This window comes from Brienomyrus brachyistius, chromosome 23 (assembly GCF_023856365.1).
Source record: "Brienomyrus brachyistius isolate T26 chromosome 23, BBRACH_0.4, whole genome shotgun sequence".
Lineage (NCBI taxonomy): Eukaryota > Metazoa > Chordata > Actinopteri > Osteoglossiformes > Mormyridae > Brienomyrus > Brienomyrus brachyistius.
In genome coordinates, this window is record NC_064555.1 from 11763477 (window position 1) to 11790713 (window position 27237).

General features: G+C 43.2%; 3 protein-coding genes across 3 annotated transcripts; 2 read left to right on the forward strand and 1 right to left on the reverse strand.

Moving 5' to 3' along the window:
• The first annotated feature begins 3227 nt into the window (after positions 1 to 3227).
• LOC125718990 (protein S100-A16-like) lies at positions 3228 to 7551 on the forward strand. Its single transcript, XM_048993358.1, has 3 exons — positions 3228 to 3387; positions 5377 to 5502; positions 6006 to 7551. The coding sequence occupies exons 2-3, from the start codon at positions 5383 to 5385 to the stop codon at positions 6186 to 6188; spliced, it is 303 nt and encodes a 100-aa protein (XP_048849315.1). The 5' UTR covers positions 3228 to 3387; positions 5377 to 5382; the 3' UTR covers positions 6189 to 7551.
• A 2619-nt stretch (positions 7552 to 10170) lies between these two features.
• On the forward strand, positions 10171 to 12266 carry LOC125718989 (protein S100-A1-like). The gene is made up of 3 exons (XM_048993357.1): positions 10171 to 10322; positions 11373 to 11529; positions 11659 to 12266. Exons 2-3 carry the CDS (start codon positions 11374 to 11376, stop codon positions 11812 to 11814), a joined length of 312 nt encoding a protein of 103 aa, XP_048849314.1. The 5' UTR covers positions 10171 to 10322; position 11373; the 3' UTR covers positions 11815 to 12266.
• Positions 12267 to 12289: 23 nt separating this feature from the next.
• Positions 12290 to 26087, reverse strand: LOC125718957 (neuronal acetylcholine receptor subunit beta-2-like). Its single transcript, XM_048993302.1, has 6 exons — positions 25835 to 26087; positions 21562 to 21707; positions 21273 to 21317; positions 20497 to 20606; positions 16398 to 17433; positions 12290 to 13662 (listed from the first exon to the last, which is right to left on the reverse strand). The coding sequence occupies exons 1-6, from the start codon at positions 25875 to 25877 to the stop codon at positions 13510 to 13512; spliced, it is 1533 nt and encodes a 510-aa protein (XP_048849259.1). The 5' UTR covers positions 25878 to 26087; the 3' UTR covers positions 12290 to 13509.
• Between the last annotated feature and the right edge of the window lie 1150 nt (positions 26088 to 27237).

Here is a 27237-nt window from a genome sequence, read left to right on the forward strand (position 1 = left end):
GCAGGAAGCCATTGGTGCAGGGCCTGCCACCAGGTCTTCCAGCTTCCACCCCAGGCCTGGCTGTAGGGCAGGGTCTCAGTTTCCCCAATCCAGGCAAGGTAACATTGTCCCTTGTTTTATTTTTCTTCATGCTCTGAATCGCACTTAGTCTCGTCACTCACCTGGAACAAATTTGCCCACCAGGGCTAACTGCCCCGAACAACATATCCCGTAGGATCGTGGAGGCACACAAACCCCTCCACCACGATAAGGTGGCGATTCATGGAGGGGGAAAGATATGTCATGATTCATAAAAGATGACATCAGTATTTCTTTTGTGTTATTCATTACTTGTTCCTTAGTATTTCCTTCAAAAGTTCCTGCAAGGACTACAGACTATAGAATTGACAGATATAGTAACAAATATAGTAATTGCTTGGGATAAATGATGCATGACATTTCATTAACAATGAACAAACATGACATCAGTTTGTAACTAACCCTTCATTTGTGGTTAATTAATACACAACAGCACAAATACTACATTATTTGTCTGTTAAACATCACTGTCGCTTTCCAAACCCGGCAACACCTTTACCAAAATGACCCTTCTGCAGTTGAAAAGCAAAGCTAGCTGGAACTGCACTGTAGATAGTTTCTCTTTGCATTACGGGTCGGGTACAACCTGCTTCAAATTTTAATAATTGTCCCTTTTATTCATAAGAAATGATGATACAACAATTCACGTAGAATCCCCCCTCCCCAAGTCGGCAAATTTGACTGACACTCCTTCCTCCAGCCACTGTGAGTTGAGTCTTCACTATGTAGCGAGCTGAGCAACATTGTATTCCTATTCCCGGGCCCAGTGTGAACTGAGGCTTTGCTCAGTTAAACTTAAACTTAAACACAGCACATATATTTAATCTAAAACTACTACATCACTGCCCGGAGACCATTCAGGGGTGATTAAAAAACCTGGGAAGGCAGAGAAGCTGAGTGCAGCATGGACTGTCAATCACTGACTGCTTTCAGCTATTTGTAATCAATAATGGAGTGAAAGTAGTAGGTGATTGACAGCATGTAATAACCACCACAAGCTTGAGAAGGCACAGAGGCTGATGCTGTGTTCCATTTGAACTCAGGAGTCGGAATTTCTGAATTCCTAGTGAGAGATTTCAACTAGGAAGCCCGCTGAAGTTGCAATTATAACTTGGACGTCAGAGTAACCTCTACAACCCCAACCTCAGAATTCAAGATGGCTGCACCCTTAATCAACAGAAGTGAAAGCTATGGTTTATGCTGTTTATTAGCACCAACGTCTTATTTGTAGCTCAATAAATCAGTCGTACTCACTGTACCATCTAACTGCTATTTGTGGACATGTTGCTGCGATATTGTTATAGGCAAAATACTGTGCAATGTGTTATCAACTGAAATTGCTAACATTGGCTAATAATAAACCTGGCTGGAACTACAGTGTTTCCAAAAACAGGATTTCTTGCATAACCGGATAACTTGCCAAATTTAAGGTAGCCTGGGCTAAATGTAAGTGAACAAAGATAAAGGTCATTTAAACTGAGGTACCTTAAATCCAACAAGTTATCCGGCTAAGCAAGAAATCCTGCTTTTTGAAACAGATCCCTGGTATTGCTAAATGGCTTTCCGAGTTGTACTGGAATGTGGTTAACTTGGGTGTGATGTCATTCCCAGCTCCGACCTCTGAAGTAAATGGAACACAGTATGAGTGCATCATGCACTGTCAATCACTGACTGCTTCCTTCCATTCAGAATCGATAGTGGAGTTAAAGCAGTTGATGATTGGCAGTTCATAATAACCCCGCCCACCACATGTTTGAAAGCTTCATTTTTCCCATTACTGATATTCAGGTCTAAGATTGGCTTATGAGCACAGGTGTCAACCTCAGGCCCTTCTGGGCATGTTGGGTTCCAGTGTGAAATGTGTCCCCTCAGCAAAGACCATGAAACTGGGGTAATAATCATGGCCCACTTGGTCAGTACCTCAGTCATCACAATAAAATTTGCTGTTTTACAAACAATCATGTCTGAGTCTGGTGAGGGAAAGCCATGATCAGACACAAGCAACAAAGGGTGGAAGCCAGCTATAACTATTCTGACATTAGTGTATGTGAGAGTAACAAAGGCAAGCATATAAACAGGCTAGTTTACTTGAAACGAGTCTTCAATGGATAACAGTAGAATTTCAACAGGATACGTTAGAAAGACTGTAACGGCCAAATTGCTTATAACAAAGAACCTGTAATTAAAGAAGCATAAACACAGAGTTGCTTTATTACTGCCACACCCACCCATAATAAATCACTCATATACAGAAAATGCTTCACAGAAAGAGACTGTGGTGGTTAATAAGTATTTATTAGATTACGTCTTTTATTGAGATACAGTGTTTTCTGTGTCAGTCCCTTAAGCTGTGTGCAGATTTAGTCCTGGGTAAATACAGGACTCGGGTTTTAATCACACTGCTCTTGTCAGCAGACGTGTCCCTTACAGCCATGCTGAGGAGCTGCTGAGAGCTGCAATGTGCAGTGTGATATGGCTGACAACTCCTCTTCAACCCTGTTCTGGACACACTGACAGGGAAAGATGCTGCACCAGCCAGGAGAGCTTGATAGCAGCTTGTGTTGATTGAGTGATCAGTCCCATCCCCCACTTCCTTCCTACAGAGGACTGCCTGCTGTCACATAATGTCAGTATCAGTGTAACACACACCTTGCAACCTGTAGATGAACACTGAGGGATTTGTTATCAATTCTGGATAAATACATTATGGTGGAAGAATGATTTCACAAACCTTCCGAAACCATGAGAACTGCATGGAAATCCAGCTCACTGACATCAGCACACAGCCTTAGAAGCAGTGCGGACTAAAGCTTTTTTCGTTTCTTTTCTTTTTTTAGAAAAGAAAGGGTTGGCTGTCTGTCCTATCCCACTGCAGCCTGTATTGACATGCCTCTCTCCTTACAGTCCCTGCCTTCTATCCGTTGGGTCCTATCAACCCGTTGAACATTCCAACTTATTTAACAAAAGTTTAAAACTACACTTTACGGGCCCTTGTCCTAAACAATCGGCTTTGTAATCATACACACAATAAAGGCAAAGCGGTTGTGCGGCCCATGTTAAAAAAGATAAGGTCTCTGTGTGTCATTTTATTTTCTTCTGCTTTTCACTCTTCCAGGTACACGCCCTTATGACTTGTCGGAGAAAAGTTAGGGGAATAACGAAATCGCGGAAGAAATTCCTAAGGGCGTCTAGGCTGGCAAGTTGCTCCATTCCAGGGAGGGAAACTGGAGAGAAGGGAAGGCAGAAAGCAGCTCTAAAAATATTTTAGATTGCATCGTTTTTCCGATCTTTGTCGGTCATATTTATAGGGTAAGTTTTTTTTTATCATATAACTAACCACTACTAAAATCCATCAAGAACACGCAACTCGATTCGCAAGTTTAAGACACATTGCTGAATGAAATCAAGATGCAACCAAATGTTTATTGACTGCGTCTAATAATAAGATTATGTTAACATTACGTTAAGTTTGGTAATCTGACAAATCACGGGAGGCTGTTGTCTGCATTTGAAAGTTTTATTTCTTTCGTAACGAAAGTGCATTTAAAAAAAGATATGCCGCGTAAATATGACTTATGTAGTAATCATGTAATACGGCTTTATATAGGCCTATGTTAATATAATAGCGTACAAAGGGGATATATAAAAATATATTTAAAAAAAGAACGTGTGTATCCTGCTTGGGCCAACACTATACCATGCCGTAGCAGAACGCACCACAACACGCCCTTTTAATGGCCTCTGCTCGGAGCAGCCCGACACGAAGCGCCTTCTGGCATTAAGCACCGAGCCTTGTGTTGTTGACAGTGATCAATATTATGTGCACCGCTGCGTGTATCGCCTTCCTTGAAACTTCGCGAAAAAAACGGAATTAAAAATGTAGACCAATTTAGTGCAGTTAATATATCTGCCTAACTTGTTCCTCTGTTAATGTTTTATGGTATACGAGCGCCGGTATTGTTTTCGCTCCGGTAGGGTACATATCACATTCATTCCTCACGGTAACCGAACTCTGGGTATCTTAAAAGGTAGAAGGAAAACGGACACCGCCAGTCTATTCATATAACAATTTGCTATATTGTTTTTTTGTTTTACTTCAAGTGAACGAGCTAGTGATCTATTGGTCAGAGTGATGAAACGGTTAGACACAAGTTATCTGATGGCTCAGAGATATTACTGCTGAAACGCTACTTGATGTGAGCGTGGTAATGGATAATTAGCCCATCGATAAGATAGACAAGACATCCCAGTGCTGCTCACTTTAAAACCTACAGAGGACAGATAACGTAGGCCCAGATATTTCAGGCAAATACACTGTTAATAAGGAAGTGAGTCACACCCGGTGTTGGGCGTACCTGTGAATTTGTGTGCAGCCTTGCCTCACTGGGTGGCTGCCTCACCTCTCTAACAAATAGGCTGCCTACTTTCTCAGCAAATACTGTCGAAATCAGCGTGATCTAGCCAATCAGCAAAGACACAGTGACATTTTGTTCTTGGGAACAACAGCAGACTGTTAAGACAGCAAATGACCGTTAAAACAATAATTGGAAAAACTCCCTCATCATAATTAGCAATGTTGGATAGAAATGCTTCCACAGAGAAATCATGCTAAAATGAAGGCTTCCCTTTCAGCTGGATGATATTTGAGTGCTTACAATGCACACTTTTCACGTATAGGTTATTGGTTCAAGTGCAGTGAAGTGTTCTACAAGTAATTTGATTTTTTTTTTCCTAGTAACACATCCAGTTCTATAAATTAGTTTGTAAAAATGTAAAAAAAAAAAAAATTATAATAAAATGAAAAGAAGAATGAGGAGTCTCTTTGGATTAAAAGCCTGTGTGACATCTACACAGTGTGTGTGAGGCCGTTTGTGTTTGCGGGAGAGTGGCAGGTTGGTGGCAGATACTGGCGTAACATGAACACCCCCAGCTGATCAAATAACCTATCAAAGATCAGACCTTGCATTCTGTATAACAGGCGATGTCTCTATTTCTGTCGGGAGGCTCTCCTCTCGCACCCTCTACAGCATTCTCACATCACACCCAGCCAACCCCCCCACCGCCGCCACTTACAGACACACTGCTTACATTATTTACTCTCCCACATTATACCTTTCTTCTAATACTGCAAGTTTGTTTATAAATTTGCCAGTAGAGCTCCCCTCACATGTGCACATTCTGGGCTATCAGCATCAGTGTTGATTCAGATTTACTTTACCCAACGCTAGTGCTGTTATCCAAGGTGACAGATTGGTCTCACTCCCACCTCATTCCCTCTTTTTCACCTTTGCGACACAGAGAGAGATGGAATCGGCCATTAAGACGTTGGTGAGCGTCTACATAAAATCAGCCAAGGGCAAGGACAGCCTGGGAGAGAAGGACTTCCAGAACCTTGTGAAGAACAAGCTGAGCAACATCATGACGGTGACTGCAGTTTCTGCTCAGTGAATGTCATTAGTGCTAAACTGTGATCAAAGGCAAGCTTAAGAAGATTGCCACTGCTGGGGTAACATTGACATTCACCGAAGGAACCACCATTCACACTGGAAGGAATGAATGCTTACTTTATATGCAGTGGCAGTGTATCCATACTAGACAGCACTGAATCACAGATTATTTAAAAAATGTGTTGGCGACCACTCTTTATATTGAATTTTAAATCCTAAGGCTGAATTTTATTAGTAAGGAGTATCAAAACAATCTGGAGCTGGTTTTTTTTTGGTAACTAAAAACTTGGTATGAACTCAGAAGTCCTAATAGAGCTCAAATTTGTCTGTAAATCAAAACAAGCATAAAATTTTTAAAAATGAATTCGGTTAACAGTGTGTTTCAAAACTGGGGTCCTGGTTTGTGTGTATCTGGTACTGATATTGACAGAAACTATTAGAGTGTACCGAGGCCAAAAACTCACCTTTTGCCCTTCTCAGGACACGGACAGCAAGGACGCCATTAAGGAGATGCGCCAAGGGCTGGATAGCGATGCAGACGGCAAGGTCGGTTTCCAGGAATACCTGACCCTGGTGGGCTACCTTGCTAACACTCTGAGCGAGCAACGCACCGCCACCAAGGAGACACCAGCGGCAGAAGGAGAGCAAGAAGAAGCATCATAGATTCCCTCAACTGGCTTTATCCATGCACAGCATACCACCCTGTTAGTACACATCATGTGACTGCACCTCACACTATACATACCATGTGACCGAACCTTCACATCATACACACCATGTGACCGAACCTTCACATCATACACACCATGTGACCGCACCTTCACATCATACACACCATTGCACCCACACAGCAGTGTACACCATGTGACCGCACCCTCACAGCAGCGTACACCATGTGACCGCACCCTCACAGCAGCATACGCCATGTGACCGCACCCTCACAGCAGCATACGCCATGTGACCGCACCCTCACAGCAGCATACACCATGTGACCGCACCCTCACAGCAGCATACGCCATGTGACCGCACCCTCACAGCAGCGTACACCATGTGACCGCACCCTCACAGCAGCATACACCATGTGACATCGCCAGGTCATAAGCACACACCACTACTGTCCTGAATTACCATCATACAAGTGCACCCATAAAACATTATATGCCATCATATATTCACTGACACACAACAAATAGCAATCCTGTCTAACATAATACAAACCACTTAGCAAACATACACTACAGCATTGTGCATAATATTAATATATGTTTAATCCATCTCTTTGCTTTGACTTAAACTTGCATGCTTGTACGTTCTTAAAATCTCAAACGCACTGGTATTTAATACTTGTACGGATGTTGCAGCATGCTGACAGCACTAGTATTTAATACTTGTATGGATACTGCATCATGCTGACAGCACTAGTATTTAATACTTGTATGGATACTGCATCATGCTGACAGTACTATTATTTAATACCTGTATGGATACTGCAGCATCCTGGCAGCACTATTATTTAATACTCGTGTGGCTGCATCCACATGCTGACAGCATTAGTGTTCGGTACCTGTGCACACATTTACACGACAGTCTACTCTTTGCACACTTTTTAAACGCCTTTCAATTAGCAACAGATAAAGACTTGGAATATCAGGTGTATGACATCCCATCCATGTAAGGAACGGGGGTGAATTATTTAAAGGCGAGATGGAATGAACACCAGAAAGCCAGTGCCCTGGACACCTGGAGGCCTGGCGTGGGTGGCGGGGGTGTGTGTGACCAGCCCCACCGCGCTGGCTGGTATGCCCACCTTACACCTCGATGCCCCCACTAGTACTTCATCACAATACTGTGTATGTAGAGGTAGCATTAGGCAGTGTAAATCCCGGAAACACGGTGGGCTCCTCCCACGTATGTGAAAAGCTCCACACATAGACTGCTTCCTGTAAAAATGGATACATGTAAAATAATGACGTTTTAAGTTGTGTTCCTATAAAGCATCTACCAGGGAAATAAATAATTGAAATAACTTTATGCTTCTTTATTTTCTCGTTTATGTGTACTAATGATGCTGCTCATTAAACATAATTATAATTTCAAATCGATTAGTGTGACAGGCTAATTCAACACCTGCCTATATTCCTGCTGCTTACTCAGTAGAGGGCTGCATGGCTAATTAAATATGCAACTGATATATGTACATGTCAGGCTTTCTGACAGAAGACTCTCAGCATTCACAGACATTTGTGTTGTATTCCTTTGAATCTGAAGCGATGAGTAGCTAAAATATGGCCCTGTGGCTCAGAGTTGGCACGTTACACGTCTTGGGATGGGAGACAGGATTTGGGCCCTGATTCCACAGCTGCACTTTGCATTTACTCCCCGCTTCTGTGGGTGTCCTCCAGCTACTTCGGTGTTTTCCCTAAGATCAAATAAATGTTTTAAGGCAAATTGGTTTCTGAACTGGCTGTCATATGTGAGTGTTTGCACTGTGATGGTCTGGCGCATTTCCATGGAGTCCTCTACCCCTCCTGGGATGACCTCCAGGCCCATGGTGGTTCTGTACTGAATAAGCAGTTGGAAGGATAAGGATTACACCAGAGAGAAAGTTGCATGCATTAAAAGAGCATGATAATACAGTATGTATGCTGTGCATCCCTGTACATGATTGCATGCAATACGATGCTGTATATGTGCGACAAGATCAGGCGACTTGTGTTTGCACTGATGCATTGTGGGTCTGTATCAGGATGCTTCACTTAGAACTTTACAAAGGTTTCATAATTACTGACACGATATGATTGTTGTTGTGAAAAAATAGCAAACCTGGTTTGCTGAGATGGACGAGCTGAGCTCATCTGAGTAACATAGGTCCTGGAGGACAGTGAAGAACGAGTCTGGAATGTTTCACTTAGCCCCAGTATGGAACATGTTTTCATGTCACTTTCTCAAGCTGGATTTCTCAAACAGGTAAATGTATTCAAGCATTCTAGTTTCTTTAAACACTTGCTGCTTTTAATATGTCTTTCTTGCCCATTTGGCAACCACATTCTCACCATGTACCTGCAAGTGAACATACACTATATGGACAAAAATATTGGGACACCTAAGGTTTACACCTACAGGAAATTTTATGACATCCCATTCTAAATCCATAGACATCGATATGGAGCTGGTCCCCCCTTTGCAGCTAACCCTAACCCTAACCCTTCTGGGAAGGCTCTCTATAAGTTTATGGAGTGTGTGGGAAGTTTTGCCCTCTCATCCTGAAGAGCATTTGTGAGGTCAGGTTCTAATGCTGGACATGAAGACCTGCCTCACAATCACCATTCTAGTTCATTCTAACAGTGTTTGTTGGGTTGAGGTCATGGCTCTGTGTGGGCCAGTCAGTTTCTTCCACACCAAGCTCACCCAACCATGTTTCTATGGATCTTGTTTTGTGCACTGGAGCACAGTTAATGCTGGAGCAGAAAAGGTCCTTCCCCAAACTGCTCCCACAAAGCTGGAAGCATAGAATTGTCCAAAATGTCTTTGTTTTTTTAGTTCTAAGAGTTTCACTGGAACTAAGGGGCCTAGCCCAACCCCTGAAAAACAACCCCATACCATTATCCTTCCTCCACCAAACATTACAGTTGGCACAATGCAATCAGGTAGGTAACGTTCTCCTGGCATCCACCAGACCCAGACTCATCCATCAGACTGCCAGAGAGAGAAGTGTAACTCATCACTCCACTGAACACATTTCTACTGAGTCTAGTGGCAGTATGCTTTGCAACACTTCATCTAATGCCTGTGCTTGGTGATGTAAGACTTGCATGCAGATGCTCCACCAGAGACCCCCATCCCATGAAGCTCCCATCACACAGTTTTTGTGCTTGGGTTAATGTCAAAGGAAGTTTGTAACTCTGTTATTGAGTCAACAGAGCATTGGCACCTTCTACACGCTATGCATCTCAGCATTTGGCAACCCAGCTCTTACTTTATGTGCTCTGCCACTTCATGGCTGAAGTTGCACTTTGCAATAATACCACTTAACAACTGACTGTGGAATATCTAGCTGGGAAGAAATTTCATGAACTGAATTATTGCAAAAGTGGTATCCTGTGACACTGCCATGCTTGAATTCACTGCGTTCTTCAGAGTGACCCATTCTTTCACAAATGTTTATAAACCTGCATGACTAGTTGCTTGATTTAATACACCTGTGGCAATGGGTTATTCTGAATTCAATAATAAAGATACATATAGTGTATCTGTAAGTGTACATCCTCACTGTAAAGGTCACCTTACTGTAGTTGAGTACCGTTTAGTAGGCTGCTGCACTGCAGAGCTGTTCCAGTGTTTGTAGGGTAGCTCTATGTAGGCCACAACACTGGTACACTGGTTCTCACAAACTCAGACAAAATGCCCTGGCATGCTTCCACCAGAGCTAAAGTCTTCGCCCAACCAGAACACCATGGTGTTGGCTTCACCTTCCCAGCTTCAGTGGACAGAGCCGGGGTCACATCGCCACATGCCTAATAATGAGGTAATGAAGGAGCAGGAAAATGCCCAGGACATCCCCCCACCTGATACATGACCCCCAGTGTGTCTCAGTTGGGTTGTTGCGTCACCAAAAGGAGAAAGGTAGACCAGGGGGAAAGGACAAGTGGGGATGGTAATGGAGATTTGGAGGCTGAGGCGAGGTGGGGGGGGAGTTGATATTTAAGCCACGGACAGATTCTCCCCTTCATCAGTCTTCCTCTCTCTCTCTCTCTCTCTCTCGGCGACAAACAAAGGCATTGCTCCCTCACCAGCCAGGTAAGAACGTGAGGGGGGCCGCGGTGCCCATCCTCCACCGGCTTTTACCCTTGTCTGCTGATCCAAGAATTTCTATTCCTTTTCCTTACTGCTTTTTCTAATACTGAGGTAGAGAAACGGACAGCTGTCAAAGCTGAGACATGCTGAAAGACATGAACCAAGCTTAACTGTCTAGCTGGACACACACATGACACAATCCTTTAACTGGTTTTGCAGTTAATCACTGAGCTACATTTAATGTATTTTTTATACGAATCTATGAAATATAAACATTAAAAGAAGGTGCAAGTGACGATTGTGTTTTTTTTTTTATTCTTGGTGCAGTACCTTAATATTCTTTGTGGGCATTGCAGTATGTTGTATTATGTTTATTTGCTACCCTTGTTGTCATTGTGTAGCATACTGTTTTTGTGTTACCTGTAGTATTACTTTTTCTCCATTGTATGTGTTTGGGAATAGAAAGTTTTTTAGTTTTTTTTTTAAAAAAAAAGCTCTTGAAAGCTTCCTAGGAAACTTGGCACGGACAAAAAAGCGTTGTGAATTTGGGATTACCATGACAACAACTAAAACACTGACAACAGCATACATCCAATGGGGTCAAGGATGTGAAACGTGAAAGGTGTCTGCGGTTGTACTTCTGGTTCTCTTCTTCATAATCATTTGATAGTGAAGATGCTGGTTTTTTTCCTGGTGCGCACAAGAAAATTCACCATTAGAGACAATGCTTTTCTTCATTTATTACATGATGACTGCATTACAAACCCAGCTGTAGTATTTTTTAGCATGGGTCCCTGTGACTAGAAGGAGGTGTTTTTATGGATAGTTGAAGAATAAAAAAAATACAAGATTTTTTTGTTAATATGCTTGATTGGTTAAGTTGGGTTAGCTAAGTAGCTGTGTGGTCAGGCATGAGTAAGTTACTGATAGGCCCAGTAAGCAACGCCACTTCTTTTACTTGCTGCATGATCTATGATAGGATCTGCGAGTGTCCATAGCTGCATTTGATTTTCATTTTATTGTCTGCATTGTTCCTCCCAAACTCCTGCCCAGCATGTCCAGCACAGAGCCCACCACCAGCCTGGAGAATGCAATGCAGCTGATGATCCAGACTTTCCACAAGTACTCAGGGAATGAGGGGGACAAGTTCACCCTGAGCAGGGGAGAGCTGAAGGAGCTTCTCACAGCGGAGCTGGGCAACTACCTGGGGGTGAGTGACCTCACAGACACACATAAGCGTATTAACATGGGGCACACAGCTAATGCTAATACGCGCCAATGCACATCGTTCATCACTCACTGGCACACTCACACCTCAGCTCTGCCCATCCATCCCCAGAATGCCCAGGACAAGGACGCAGTGGACAAAGTGATGAAGGACCTGGACGCCAACAATGACGGTGAGGTGGACTTCACAGAATTCGTCATCCTGGTGGGCGCGCTCACCGTGGCCTGCAATGACTTCTTCCAGGACAAGCCTGAAAAGAAGGAGTGAAGGGGCGGGGCTTGGAGGGGAGGAGAGGCTGGATAGGTCGTCTGGGCTACACTTAAATATGTCAATCAGAAAACTGTACGAGAAGGAGGTGGAGAAGCACCACGTTTCCACAAGGACTCACCCCTCTGGCAATTGATATTAGGGGAATGAGGAGGAGAGTGTAGGGGAAGATGCCTCACAAATCCAGTCATTCCCAAAGAAGACCCCCCCCCCCCCCCCCCACCATTCCTACGAAATCTGAATCTTCAAGCTGGCTGGAAACACAACTGGAGTAGCATCAGCACATTAGCACAAGAAACAGGAATGTTTGGAGATCCATCAAAATAGTATTCAGTTGTATTTTTTTTTTGCTAAATCTGTCACGGTCATTTCTGTTTATTTAAAATGCTATAGCCTTGTACGAAATCATCCAGCTGTTTCTCCTCATTAGAATAAACATGGATTTTAACCAACTTGCTTTATTACACTGTTCTGATCATTTGATCCAATTTATCTTTATTTATACATGCTCCTAACTTCCTTTTTTTGGGCAACATAACATTAATATGCAAATATCCCATAATGACAATGGACTAACTTCATAGGTGTACCATAGGCATCAACTTAGCATGAACAGGTATTAAATTAATATGGATTTGCAATCTGCAGAAGTGAAAATCCAGTTACGAAGAAACAAATTTGATATAACTGCAGTGAGATCAGTATCCAGAGACAGATATTTGTTGTGAACGAACATAAAAGCAATATTAGCTGACATGAAACACATAAAAACATTATGGTCAATATGGACACAAAAGCTTAAGTGTATGATGACGTGGATTAATGTGAAACTGAAGTAAATGTAGGTGCCCATCAGTAATAGGATTGGTGACTGGAGAGGTGCTAAGTGACAGAAATGGAGGAGAGATGTATGAAGGGAAGAGGGGATGGAGAAGAAAGTAGGAGTGAGCTGGAGCTGGCAAAGCAGAGTGGACTAAAATGAGCCAAAAGATGGTGAGAGAGCAGAAGAGCAAGTCAGCAATCAGTGGAGACTAATAAAGTATGAGAAGAGCTAAGAAGCGTTCTGATATGTGACCGGAAGGTGTGTTCAAAATGCTGGTTTAAAAGTACATCAAACTGCCAAATGTCGGCTGTTTGACCTGTGTCAATGTCCATGTGATGTCTGTGAGTGTATGTTTGGTACAGACACTATTTTGTTAACCTGCAATATACCATAATCATATGCTAAAAACATAGATATGACAACAGAAATGCCCTACTGATACACCAAACTACACTAATCCAATGATGCTTATCTGTCTGCTTACACTCTTTTTGCTCTCATAGGTGTCAGTCCAGAAAGACAGGATGGTAACTATTAGAGTGGGGTGTATATTTTTGTTAAAGGGTGTGCATAGAAAGAAGTGATTTTCTGACGTCATGAAAGCAGTATTCCTGTTTGGCTTGTGATCTTTTTTTTTTTTTTAAAAAGACAGCTTAAAGTATAGGATATTTTGAAACACGCTACTTTCATTAGTAAAACTAAATAGTTCCTAAAGTTTATATAAATTTACTAACTTTTTCATCAAACAAAATCATCTGAATATGACTGGCAATCAGTCCAGTTCTACAGGACTTCTTCCAGGACTTCCAACCCCCACTCCAGCAGGCATTGGTCATTAGCTGTGTCCATCTGTGTGCCATGGCTTGTATTGGTCAGCCGGGCAAGTGGGGGAGAGTCTTGGTGGTGTAGTTCTGCAGGAGAGGCTGCACGAACATGCCGATGGTGCCGAAGATGCAAACGAACACAAAGATCCAGAGGAAAAGGCGGTCGATGACCATGGCAACATACTTCCAGTCCTCACTGACCTGTGGATGGCAGGAGAGGTAAGACACAGAGATGTGTGCAATTACAGAGAGGTTAGGTCAGGAAAAGATCACTGGCCACTCATACATCAACAGAGATAAACATATACAAGCTGTTAAAACAAATGATTATTTACTGTACAACAATAACTCAAAATAATTCAAAACAGGAAAATGCTGTTTATCAGTTAGGGTTTCAGTTGTCTCACTGGCCTATTCACCATAAACAATCTTCTGACAGCTAACATTTCTCTGTTTGACATTCAGTACACAGCTATGGATGTCTGGAAGGACATATGGCTCATAGCACGGCCAGAAATCCCGCTTGGTCAATTACACTGTGACAGGATGCAGGATTTATTTTCACGCCATCAATCGAGCTGCTTGGCTCCGGCCTGTTTCTCGTTAGAGTAGACTTTCGTGGTTCTCTCTAACTCCACATAGACCTGCACCAAACATCTGCTCTTGTTCTTGTGCAGCCTTTACAAAAATTGAGATACAAGAATCATGAATTTGCTTTAGAAAGACTACAAAAACATGTGATTTCTCGGAAAACCCTCTTCCCTTCCTAATACTTTTGATAATGACCTGAGGATTAAAACTGAATCCATGATTGTACTTCAATATTCAGAAACCAGAAAATAACATTGGTTATGGTGAAATCTAGGAACAAACAGATGTCTTTGGCCAAAGATGTAACACTAAGATAGACCAAATTTAGGTGTTCTCAATTCCCTCAAAACATAAACTTAAAACTCAGTGGAATGATATTATATATTACCACTATGGAATCTTGTACTTCGAATCAATAGTCTCCAGACCAATCAATTCCTAACCAATTATAGTGGTCAGGATTGAAGGGGGGGCTGGAGCTTATCCCAAGCAGCATAAGGTTGGGGTTGCCAAGCTATTGATCGCCATAGACTGGTTTATGTTGTGGAAAAATTTCACAGATCAGTAAAACTTGTCAGCTGGGGGATTGCTGCTGGCAATGGATAAATTAGCAGGCCAGATTAACCTTTTCCATCCGCACAATAAATTGCCAATTTATGCTAGGTCGTCAGATCACTGTACTGTTCACACTACACAACCTGATGTCTTGTAATCGGGAATCTTGTAGACATTGTGGTTTTCATGCTACATGATTGATCAGTGTCAGGTGGTAACAAATTACATGATGTTTCACCAGGAGGAATCCCCAACAAAGCTGTTGGGGTCCAAAGCAGGTCCAGATATTTAGCGTGCTCGATACTTAATGGGCATCTGTGACGCGTCACTGAGTCTGTTCGGTCGCTTCTTTGAACAGTTCATAAACAGTAATCAAGCACCATATAAAACTCCAGGGCCAGTCTGGGAGTGCCTGGGTATCCCCCTGGAGGAGCCTGAGGAGAGGGAGGTCTGGACATTGCTTGGTTGCCTAAGGGACCAAGACTCAGATAAGATGCAATCAGAATATGCAAATGCCAGGGGTCATAAAAGAAGGCTTGGCTTCACAATACATAGTTTATTTTTTGGAAATTAACCAACCACCCTCCTCAAAACCCCCAGATTCCTTGTGGTAGAATATTGGCTAAGGACTGGTGGGTTGGGAACCTCTGGCATAGGGCACATGACTGGGGTACGTCCTGTATATCAGTTCTTCACACAGCTAATACACGCATATACACTCTATGGGCATCCCTAGAAGTGTCAGCATCAGTGAGCCATCATTCTACCCCTCTGAGTTATAATTTGAGGATTCACCAATGATAAAAGAGTGCTTCTTGGGCCTAGATCACAGGTGAGTGTGAAGGGTCATTGCAACCTATTCCACTGCCTTAGGGTGTCCTTACACTAGGCGATCTGTACCTTGCCTGAGCACATTTGACCCCCAAAGTCTAATTTGTTTGACTAGTGTGATCCCATGCCCATGCCCACTTGAAGTGGTGGGTCTGGTTACGGTTCAACTGGACTCAGATACGGTGCATAGTGCATAGTGTGATCGCTAACCGTGTCCGGTTATGGAACACAGACATGACATCAATGATGATGTCAATAATGGCGCACTTACGCACACATGTACACTATATGAACTGAACCCATAAGGGACAGATTGGGTAGGTTGTACGGATCAGACAGCGACAACAATTTAACAAACATTTTTGCAAAGGGATCACTTTGTTCATTGGAGTTTTCTGGAAATTTGGGCTGATAGAGTATACAGGAAAAACTGGGTGCAACATAAAAACTCAAAAAGATTTGGTAAAATATGAGTTTGGATGAAAAATTTGGTAGAGAAGATTTGATAAAATCTGCAGCACGATTAAATGAAATTCACTGACTTGCATACTCGATAAGGCAACTGGGCCAAGTATGAGCACACCTATATTGTGCTCTTTCTATGATCTTGAGTCTGGCTAATTGAATAGTTCGAGTCTCAGTCACACAACAGATTACATGGTCAGACTGTGAATTGTAAAGTGAACTGAGTGAATTCTTTAACAGCATGATTGTGTAAGGACTGGTCTGAACAGGAGGAAGCATGAAAGTCTGGTAAGTAGAAGTAGGAGAAGGACAGGAGGTAGAAAAGGAAAAAAAGACAGTATGTGTATGAAGGATTGGAGAGATAAGGTGGAGGATCTAAGGTGATGCAAGGGGATAAGAGGAAGAAGAGGTGAAAAGCACAGAATTATAATAAATACAGGGGACATAAAAGGGGGGGTACAGGAAAAACTGGAGACACAGAAGCGGCACCTTACACTCTGATCGTCGTCCTCACTCTTCATGTGACTGGCGATGAACCTCACTCCCTCCACCGCCTCGTCCAACCCAGGGCATGCGCGTGTCAGCAGTGTGTGCCCAAGGATGTGGGGCGGCTTCCCTGGAGTGGGGGCCACAGAGATGCTGTCTGCCCCTGGCCTTAGCCCATTCAGCCCACCTGCCCCTGCCTCTCCACCAAGCTGCTTTACTGAGGCCTGGTTGACATAACAAGTGCAAGATTCACTATCCTCTGTAGCAAGGCCCCTGCCCTCTGTGGGCGGCCCTGTACCCAGCCGCGCCTGCTCCTGGGCCCGGCGAGCCTGGCGAAGCTTCAGCCGTTTGCAGGTCCTGCGGGGTTGCTGCATAAATAGCAAGGAGGGTAGCTTGTCCAGGAAGATTAGGCGCACCCAGGGGGGCATAGTGTGAGTGGTGGGGGAACGATGGTGCACATTGAGCACACACACGCTGGTGACAATGGAGAAGGTGACCAGCACCATGGTGAACATCAGGTACTTGCCCACCAGTGGCACATCCAGGGAGGTGGGCGGCACAATCTTGGAGATGAGGAGCAGGAAGACAGTGAGGGCCAAGAGGACAGAGATGCAGAGGGTCATCTTCTCTCCACAGTCGGATGGCAGATAGAAGACCAGGATGGCGAGCGAGGTGATGAGCACGCAGGGAATTATCAGGTTGATGGTATAGAAAAGGGGCTTACGCCGAATGATAAAGTCATAGGTGATATCCACGTAGGCAGCATTCTCATTGCGCCGGCCTGGCAGGGCGATGATATCCCACTCACCACTGGGCGTGAAGTCATCCATGCTGGCCACATCTGACCTGAGCACCAGGTCTATCTCAGTGCGGTCATAGGTCCAGGATCGGAAGCGCATTGTGCAGTTCTGCTGGTCAAATGGGAAGTGTTTGACCTCGATCTTGCAGGCGCTCTTGTAAATGGCTGGCGGAAGCCAGAAGACGCTGCCATCATAGGAGACCAAGGCGTTGGAGTAGAAAGACACCTCATACATACCATCAGCACTGCAACAACAAGAGTGGCACATGTAAAGAAGATACACCTCCAGCTCTCAGATATCACACGTGGCTTTGTACGAAAAACAGACATAGCAGAGCCCTGGGATATCCAGAATGACCACAAATGCCTGAAGTAGTCTGACAAATATAACAACTCTAAGGATGCATGTTTCATAACTTTGCAAGAATAACCCTTTTGATTCTCTCATTGAAGTTGTTACAGTTTTTCTGAATTGTTGAAACACTAAAGGTCATTCTTGGAACAAAACTGCTAATTGCCAAAACTGAATCAGTCGCTCATTTGGTGGAACTTTGAACATTGAGCCATGCGGCCGACGGGGAGCAAGGGAAACACTACAACCTAGGTCACTGGGACAACAGGAAAAAGGACATAGACTGGGACAACAGGACCTGACCCTTAGTTGGACACAATTTGCAGATCCGAGTCACTATTTTTGCAAAACAGAAAACACAGGCCACAAAAGCTAAGCACACCCAGGGTTTTGTGAGTGCAGCTTGAAATTTAGGGTTTCTGCTTAGTGTTTTGATTAAAAGAAAGGTGATTTTAAGAAATGCATTTTAGCAATTCAGAAAAACTGTAATTGGGTAGTAGGACACCTGTGCTGGTGTTTCAGGTGTCATTCAGGGTGCTAATTAAAATGCATTTGTACAGTTTTTATTGAGTACTTCGGAGCATTTCTCAAATGACAATTAACAGTTGCAAAACAGAAAACACTGGGAACACTACAGTACAAAAATAAAGGACCACGAGGGGTCAAAAGTAAACAGGAAATCAACAAAGACTAATTACAAATGGGTTGGGGCAGGCAGGAAGGCAGGCAGAACATACATCTAACATTAAGTAATATCCAACATACAATAGAGGGGTTAACAGATAGCCGCACGCTCAGCTCAATGAGCCATGCGGCCGACGGGGAGCAAGGGAAACACTACAGGCTAGGTCACTAGGACAACGGGGAAAAGGACATAGACTGGGACAACAGGAGCTGACCCTGACAAACAGGTTGTTTCCTATAGTAATAATATTACACCCAAAACCATATATGTATGTGATCATCGTGTAAGGCACCTCATGCAAAACAGTTCAGCAAATTTTCTGAATAATTAAAAAATATATTCTATAAATTGCAGTGATGCAGCATTGTTGTTTCTGGTTCCCACAGTTCTTGTTTTGCCATTTTGCAGTTTCTCTGTTACACTGCACTATGTGACTTTTTTCGCTATGATCCTATATCTAGAGAACTTGTACAAGTTACATGTGCACCTGAGTGCTTTCTCTTACCAGTGAACTTTACATACTGTAATGTAGAGCTTTGTAATGATGAAATTGCTGGTGTCTTTGACATAAATAAGTATCAGTTTGCTAAAGAAGAATGATCAAAGAACAATGAGAAAGCAGCAAATGACTATCATTCAGAATTGTGTAATATTTATGTTGACATACTGACAATATATCAGCTTTTTGACTGGTTAAAATGATGCTGATTGTACGTTTCATTTTGGTGGCACTGACTAATTCACGGGTGAAATTATTTGCTTTTGAGATAGAAGTTAATTGTTTTAATTGTGTAAGTTATGATCTTTTGCAACATGACCATACTGTTATGCTATATGCATGAGCTGTTTTTAGAAGTGCTCTTATAGTTCTGAGAATGTTAAGTATGTTTCAACTGTGAAGCAGCAGGAGTGCGGACTTCCTGGAAGAGCTGGGTATCCCGGGCCTGCTGGATCACTGCCCTGGGTAGGAGCACATGGGCAATGCTGCAGCTCAGACAGGCATACATAGCTGAAGTAGGGCAGGAAGGACGCCTGGGATACACAGGGGAGCTAGGGTGACAGAGATGTGCCGATTAGTCTGCAGCGAAGGGGCGGGGCCAGACGCCATGTCCACGGCTTGCGTCAGAGTGGTCAGATGCTCATGGAGATAAGAGACCATATCCACTGTACTCCTTCAGGCAACACACACCCCCGCGGACAGATACATAGCAAACACAGTGTTCGTGTCAATACTGAATCTGCCCCCCTCTCCCGATAAGTGGGTCAAGGATGGCAGGTCATGGCCCCCGGGCGCGGCAGACGGGTGATGTCAGCATGGTGGAACGAGGCAGATAGGATGACAGGTGTCAGCCTGACAGACTGCAGGCGACGCTGCCGGTTCCTTTTCAGTCACCTACAGGCCTAATGCGCTGTATTACCTTACACTGCCTTTACAGTAACGCCTAAATACCTGCCAGTAAAGCCTCATTATATTACAAAGGATGCTGCAAGGCCTGTCAATATCATTCACCACCTTCATCGTTACTACCCAGAGCTTGTTAGGCAGCATTCCTTTAACATTGAGTTTCCCTGCTGGCTTGTTTCAGCCTACCTTTAGCCCCGAAAATAGCCACACCCAAAATATCTACCTTGAGAGCAACGAAAGTCTTAAAATCAGCCTTATGCAAAGCAAACCTCCAACATGCGCTTCATTTTGCACTACAGTCTCCATTATACCCTCCAGTACCATGTGTTTCTCTTAAGGGCTGCAGTCAATTTCAGGGCTCCTTAAATGTGCATTTTTCCCCTTAATCCTTAAGGATTCGTCACACCAGAGCAAAAAATATCCAGTGTCTTTGTTGCAGACTTGAGCGAAAGTTAGAATGACTGGATAATACAGTGATACTGTAGCCAGTCATTGAGCAAATGTAACTGTGGGGACCCTCCCCAGCAAGGTAGTGCGATATCATTGCTGACAGACAGACAGACAGACAGACAGACAGACAGACAGACAGACAGACAGACAGACAGACAGACAGACAGACAGACAGACAGACAGACAGACAGATAGATAGATAGATAGATAGATAGATAGATAGATAGATAGATAGATAGATAGATAGGTGAGTTTTTGTATTAGTGTGACTGTACCTTCAATGACATTGTTTTACTCCCAGAAATACAGAAAACAAATTATAATGCAATGAACGGCACTAAGAACCCAGACATCTTGGGACTGTGTCGCCACTTTGACAGAATCCCTCACACAGGGAGTCCACACAGAGCACTCACTTGTTGTAGAGCACCACATCGGGCAGCCAGATGTGTTTAGAGGGCAGCCTGACCTTCAGCATCCCATCATATTCCTCTGGGTTCCATGTCAGCCTGTAGTCTTGCCACTCCTGCAGAGTGACTGAATGTTAGCGAACGACAGGCTGCTGGGTGTTACCACAGTGGGGAATGTGGGTATGCAGTGAGTGGTGCTACGGTTACCGAAGAGCTAGAGGCGAACATAGTGGGTGAAATGTGCTTATGGTGCCATAGTTCCATAGCTCTGTACTGAATAATTAGCTCAAGCTCTTCCTGGGGTTGAACAAGGCAGAATAGTGAGGAAGCCCGAAAAAAGGCAGTCATGAGAATCTTATTAAGCAGTCGCTTGAAGCAGAAGAAAATGTGTAGTTTATTTAAAACAGAAGGCTTGTACTATAAGAATCCACTACTACAAAAACAGCTGCTGTGAGGCTGCACACAAACCCAGGGCTCCGTATGGGCCTTGTTCTCCCTCCCTGCACCATTATCCAGCATACAGGCAAACAGCAGCCATGTCTGCTGCTATTTAGTTATGCGGATGGTCACATGACTACAATACTGTGACACACCTAGCAGCCCGTGCCAGGAGTCTGAGCTGTGACAGGGAGGAAGAGCTTGCCTGTAGGCTGGATCACCCAGAGCAGCTGTAACTTGGTGTGGGCACTAGGTGGTGCTGTGGGACACATCATGCCCAATTATTGTACAATGGGCTCTCAAGATGGCAGTTTACTGGGAAATAGAAGTAACCTAACACTCACCTGTGTTAACCAGACATTTGTAGTCATGATCTGTTCCCTTTCATGCTGTAATGAGGATAAACAGTACGACAATCAAAGATTGCACCAGGTTAACACAGACAGCTAAACCTCAATGGGAGAGGTGGAGAATGAGATAAAACACATCATAAACTACCTCACAGTTAAAGACCGAAAGTCTAGAACGTTACATTGCTGCAGTAGCCTGATATTTACCCTAGAGGGCAGCAGAGAGTAAACACAGCAGCTTGGCTCGCAGAACACCAACAGGGTGAATCAACCATTCACTTACCACACTGATTAGCTGTGCCAGGGACACCGTTAGCTGCACCGTTACCAGTTCTGACCTATTGGTTGCCGGGCGAATCAGTTTGTTGTAATGGGCAGGATTAAGGAGATGCTCGACCAACCGCTCCTCTGTGTCTGCTGCCAGGATTCCTGAGTACAGAGGGACAGGTACTAAACAACATATTCCTCTTGTTTCATAAAAGAATAGTACATAAGTTACAGATTGAGCATGGTTGGGTAGCACCAACACAAGCACAGCAAATGTATGTGTTTAAATCTATAAATCGAAACTCTGAATAAATCCTGGAATTAAGCAGCATCAACCTTGATGAGCACAACATCCGGTCAAACCCATTGAAGTGTGAAAAATCAAGTGGAAAAACTCCCTCTCTCACTTTCTGGGCATCTTTTCTATCTGCACCATCTCAACCACTCAGGTCCACCACTTGACAACCCTAACTGATGGTTTCAGGGTCTGGATCAGCAAGGACCTTTGCCCCATGACATGAGCCCCCCACCACTCTCTCACATAAACCAAACATAAAATCACTGATGATCATTACAGTCCTGTCTCTGCCATCCTGACCTCTCTATGAGAATCTGCATACCGTCACTCTAAAAATGTTTCTAGGAGATAGTATGTAGCACTTAAAATAAAGATGTTACTCTTTACATTGGTTACATCATCCCACCTTAGTTAAGAACGTATTTTTATAAGTTGGTCAAAATAAAAAAATAAAGAACACGCTGTCAACTTAGTCATATACGTATCTTGAACAAATATTTTTGCCCTCCCTTAACATCTGAAAAATTCTAAGTATCTCAACTTTTGAAGTGAGTTTCATCTGCGCAGCTTTGGGCGTTTTTCTACCGCACCAGGTACCGTACTTTTGATACGGTACTTTCTGTGTTTTCCCTTTTCCATTGACTTATTGTTTCCGGACAGAATTTAAAGTAAGAACAAGCCTTATCTGGTTAATCTAACTGACTAGCGATGTAAGAATTGTTTCACACATCGTCCATCGCACATCGTCCAGCCCGATATTATTGTATCGTCAGTGAGTTGCGCTGAGCATGCTGGGACATTGTATATAGCCCCCGTTTGATAATGTTAATATTTGCTGTATTTCCCAGTTGTCTTGTGTGTTTAGCCATGTTTTACGTGAACGTCGAAAGATCCTCACACGTCTTTAGGGTTGTATAAATTACTCATAGTGTGTGTACTTCACTGTCCAGCGTCAGACCTCCCCGTGTTTCCCAGTTGTGTGGGGTTTATTGAGTTTTTGTGTTACTCCTATTAAGAACTCAATAGAAAGACTTCGATCTTCCCCGCGAGCGACATAAGTAGTTATTAATATTCAGCTGCCGTGTATTTTTTATGATAATAAAATCCCACACTTTCTGGTCTGCTTTGGCGTAGAGCGGCCGTAAGATGGAAATAAAATAAAGACGGAAAAACAGTGAAGCTAAAATAATGAGTTATATCCATTCATAAGCTGTAGTGATATAAGTTGTTTTAACTTAATTAGATTTGAAGTCGTAAAGGCAAATCGTTTTGGCTGTACTTAAATATTTAAGTTAGTCTAACTTTAAAATACTCATATAGTTTACTCAGTAATTGAAACCGGGAAATCTTAAAAAGCATGCAATTTTTTTTTAAGTTGAGCCAACGATTTTTAAGAGTGTAATAGGTCCGGACAAGCTCATAACTTAAAAACGCGCTGTAGGCTTGAAGCATTTGGGGGCTCTGGTTTTATGAAGCTTCATAAATAATTGTCCTACATCATCTGCAAGGTGCCTAAATTAGTGGCAGCCATTAGTGGCTGTGTGAGAAAATTATTAGCCGGAGATGCGGCATTAAAAAACTATGAATATTTAATGTGTGCTGCTTGTTTTAGCCTTGCTGCATCTAATGCTCTGCCCTTAACTTCACCCAGCACAGATCCACTACAATCACAAAGTGGATATGTACTACGCCCAGAAGACAAGTACTGATGTCTCACTACATTACACCCAATGAAGATCCTCTAAGCTCAGGAGGTCTACATTACAGCATGGGGAGGGTGTGGATATTTTGGGAGGGGGCATGGCTGGGGGTGAGGGCAGGTAACTGATTATGGTAAGAGGATAAGAATTTGAAAGAGCAACAAGCAGGCAGTATTAGGGTCAAACTTGTAGCAACAACCAAGTTCTTAAACTAAACCTGAAATAAATTCACTCATTTAAGAGCAAAACTGTTTTTGATGCTGAGGTTGCTTCACATGAAAAAAATCTATGACATTTCACGCAGCAAAGATCCACTAGTCCCAGCAGAACAATAGCCTAGTGGAGAGCTACTAATCCTGCAGACTTCTCAACGCCACTACAGCCACACTAGTCGCAGTAGGTCCAATAATAATGTGCAGCGGGAAACACCAATACAGCTCCAGTAAATCCAGCACAAAGCTAACATTCAGCAGCATTAAACACACAGGTAGACTGAGAGGATACACTACAAGAAAACACTGTCAAGCAAACCGACTCATCCTGTTAACAAGTGCCATTGTTCAATACATGCATGAAGGAGCATGACAAAGAACCTGGGGGGTGGGGGTATGCACCAAGCTGAAAAATATTAACCCTTAAAAGTGAACTTGCCTTGAGGCGGCTGCTTGACTCTGGTATACAGGTGATCTGTTTGTGTCACGATGAAAAAACGACAAAAAAAAATCAATAATACAACAATTGAGAAAACAAACGGAAAATCAGTGGTGGCCAATTTGGATGAATCAGGCGCAATTAATCAAAAATGGGAGCCATCACCTGCATGCACGGCTTGACAGTGAAAGGATGGTGGATGGAAGAAGTGCCTTGACATTTTGGAGCACTGTGTTGCAGGGCCCTACCAGTGTAACACGAGTAGCCATGGGAACATTGGCTATAGGACCTCATAGTATCTGCACAGCACACAGCTAGTAACATTTCCCCAAGCCACCTTCAGACACAGCTTCCATTCAGCCACAGAGATTTAAAGGGTCATAGGTAATTGTTCTTCGCATAAGACTTGCTTGGTACTGCAGGTATCTGACACGGGAACATAAAACTGAAAATAAATCCAACTAAAATGTATTTCTGAATACTAATACTAATATCATGAATACTGAATTCTGAATACTGAAGTACTAATATCATGCTCTATCGTAGGGTGGTTATGCTCTGTATTGGGTACACAATAATTTGCCTTTACCGAAACACAACTTGAAGCAAATATTATCAGTGCCGGACAAGTTATTAGTTATTTCGTGTTATGAGCTTTTTGTTTTACCCGTTATCATTTACACAATTAATCATTTTCCCATCCTTTGGGTGTCAGCCTTAAACCTTGGGGCTATCAGCCGGACAGCGGTAAAGCTATTAGAGGTAGAAGCGACCCCCTGCCCACGACTGACGGACGGCCGACCTGCCAGCTGATTCCGCTAATTCATGTGCAGTAAGTGCGGTAATAAATCGTTCTTTAAAAAGGGAGACGCCTCATTAAACGGCATTAAAACACGACCGGTGCCCATGAGCCGGGGAAGTCGTTTGCTTATATCCGTAAATGCGCTTTCATCTTTTTTTTTGCGATTGAGGGTTTGCGTGTGTGTGTTTGTGGATTAAGGTACACTAGATGGTACTGATATGGAGAAAACAGAGAAAGAATCTGGCCGCATTTTTTTGAATTACTATAGGCCTAGTACAACCCTCCAGTTTAAACGTCTAACGAAACCATACTGTGTTCTGTCTATAATTAGGTTATAGAACTGTAAATATAACACTCACCTTTATCCCCTTTATATACAACACAGCGTGATTACTAAGTGAGATTTACACTAGCAATAATTCTGTTTCATCTGAAGAAAAAATATAGGCTATACGTTTTGCTTTACAACTGCTGTAATATCAAATAAATGAAGCAGGTTATATAAACATCAAAACGTGCACTAATTAACCGGTGTAAAGACGAGCAGAGCTGTATTCCAATAAATCCGCATGACACAACGCTGCACAGCCCGGGGTGCTTCGCGTTTAGTTTTATCAGTACATAATTACCATTTTCATCATAAAGCAGCCATAAAACATGTTCGTAAAGGTGTCTTCTTGCTCTTCTGGTTTGCGTACCTGTCCATTTACCTATCTGTCCCTATTACCAACCTTGGCAGCAAGCCTAGAGGCCACGGAGAGATAGGTGAAACAAATAAATACGTCTTCTGATATGTCAACAAATTCCCTTAAATCCAAACGATCGAGAGGTTACTCACTTTTCGCAATGGCGAGAAGGTACATCAGCATCCACGGACCCATCGCTGCACTGGGGAAAGCCCATTCGCAGTGCTGTATATGTGTGAAAGGATGCTATCCAGGATGATCGATAGTGAGCTCGTGTCGGCTTATTTATAGCAACCCACTAAAGCTCGCCGCGGCCGGGCCACCGGTTTCCCGTACCTTTGGGCAAATGTCCGAAATCTGAAATAAATCAAGTGCAAATCGGAGTACGCTGGCAACGCTACGCAACAGAGGTGGTGATGATACTGGGGGGCGGGGGAGGGGGCTATTGGTATTCACTGTAGAGGTTAGCACTTTTTTTTTACCAAAGCTATCAACATTGTGACTAAATCGCACTGAGTGACTCTTGCTGAAATATGTTAAAATTATATTAAAATTGAGAACATTTTGGAATAAAAGCAAAACATTTCAAATTTCTACACTGATTATAATGAAGTTTATTTATGATTTAGTGAGATTTTCTCACAACCACAACAGAACAATCGCTTAATTATTTGTTTAGGTAGGAGGAGGGGGTAGAGGTGTTCCGCTATGCTAGCTGTGCTTTTAAGAGTATCGGCGGACCAGCAAACACGTAATTCATCACCAAGATCAAAGACTCTGTCACTGTTGTATGTGGACCCCGTGTGTATCACACCATCAGTGATAAATTGCATCATGGTCTTTGTCATTTTTTACAGCAGCTTCTAAGGTAGATCAGCACAAATAATCGTGCCACAATCAGGGCCATCTAAGAGCCTGCCTTTCTTCTGTGTAGTGTAACCCTCTAGAACACTGTAGCCGGTCTTTTTGCTACCTGTTTCAGTCACAGTGTCCCCCAACTCCACTTTCTAACTGAAAAGCTACTAAACAGAAAAGAAGATAAGGCACTCCTGTGAGTCTGTCTGGTGGTGGGACCGCAGAGTTTGACAGGGGGCTTCAAAGGCAAAGGTTAAATTACCTTGCATTAAATGAAACTACATGGTCAATTAGATACTTGAATAATTAATATATGAGAAACAGAGGAAGAGTGTATTATGAATACTGTGTGATACAGATGGGTATCAAAGGATATGGGGGGGCTGGTGTAAATAGCAGTTACTCTGAAAGAAAGCTGAAGGAGAGGGAGCAAGGGCAAAGGATGTGAGACGATGAAGCCTCACTCTCTTTCTCCTTTGCTTCTCTATCCATTGCTATGCAGATGATCCTAGTGCTGCATCTGTGAATAATTGAACAGCTGGGACCTCCCCAAGTGCTTCCACCTTCCTGTAAGGGCCACTGCCCATTACTGAGGAACTGCATGACTGACGGAAAACACTACCACAGACAGGGCGACTGGCTGAAAACACTACCACAGACAGGGCGACTGGCTGAAAACACTACCACAGACAGGGCGACT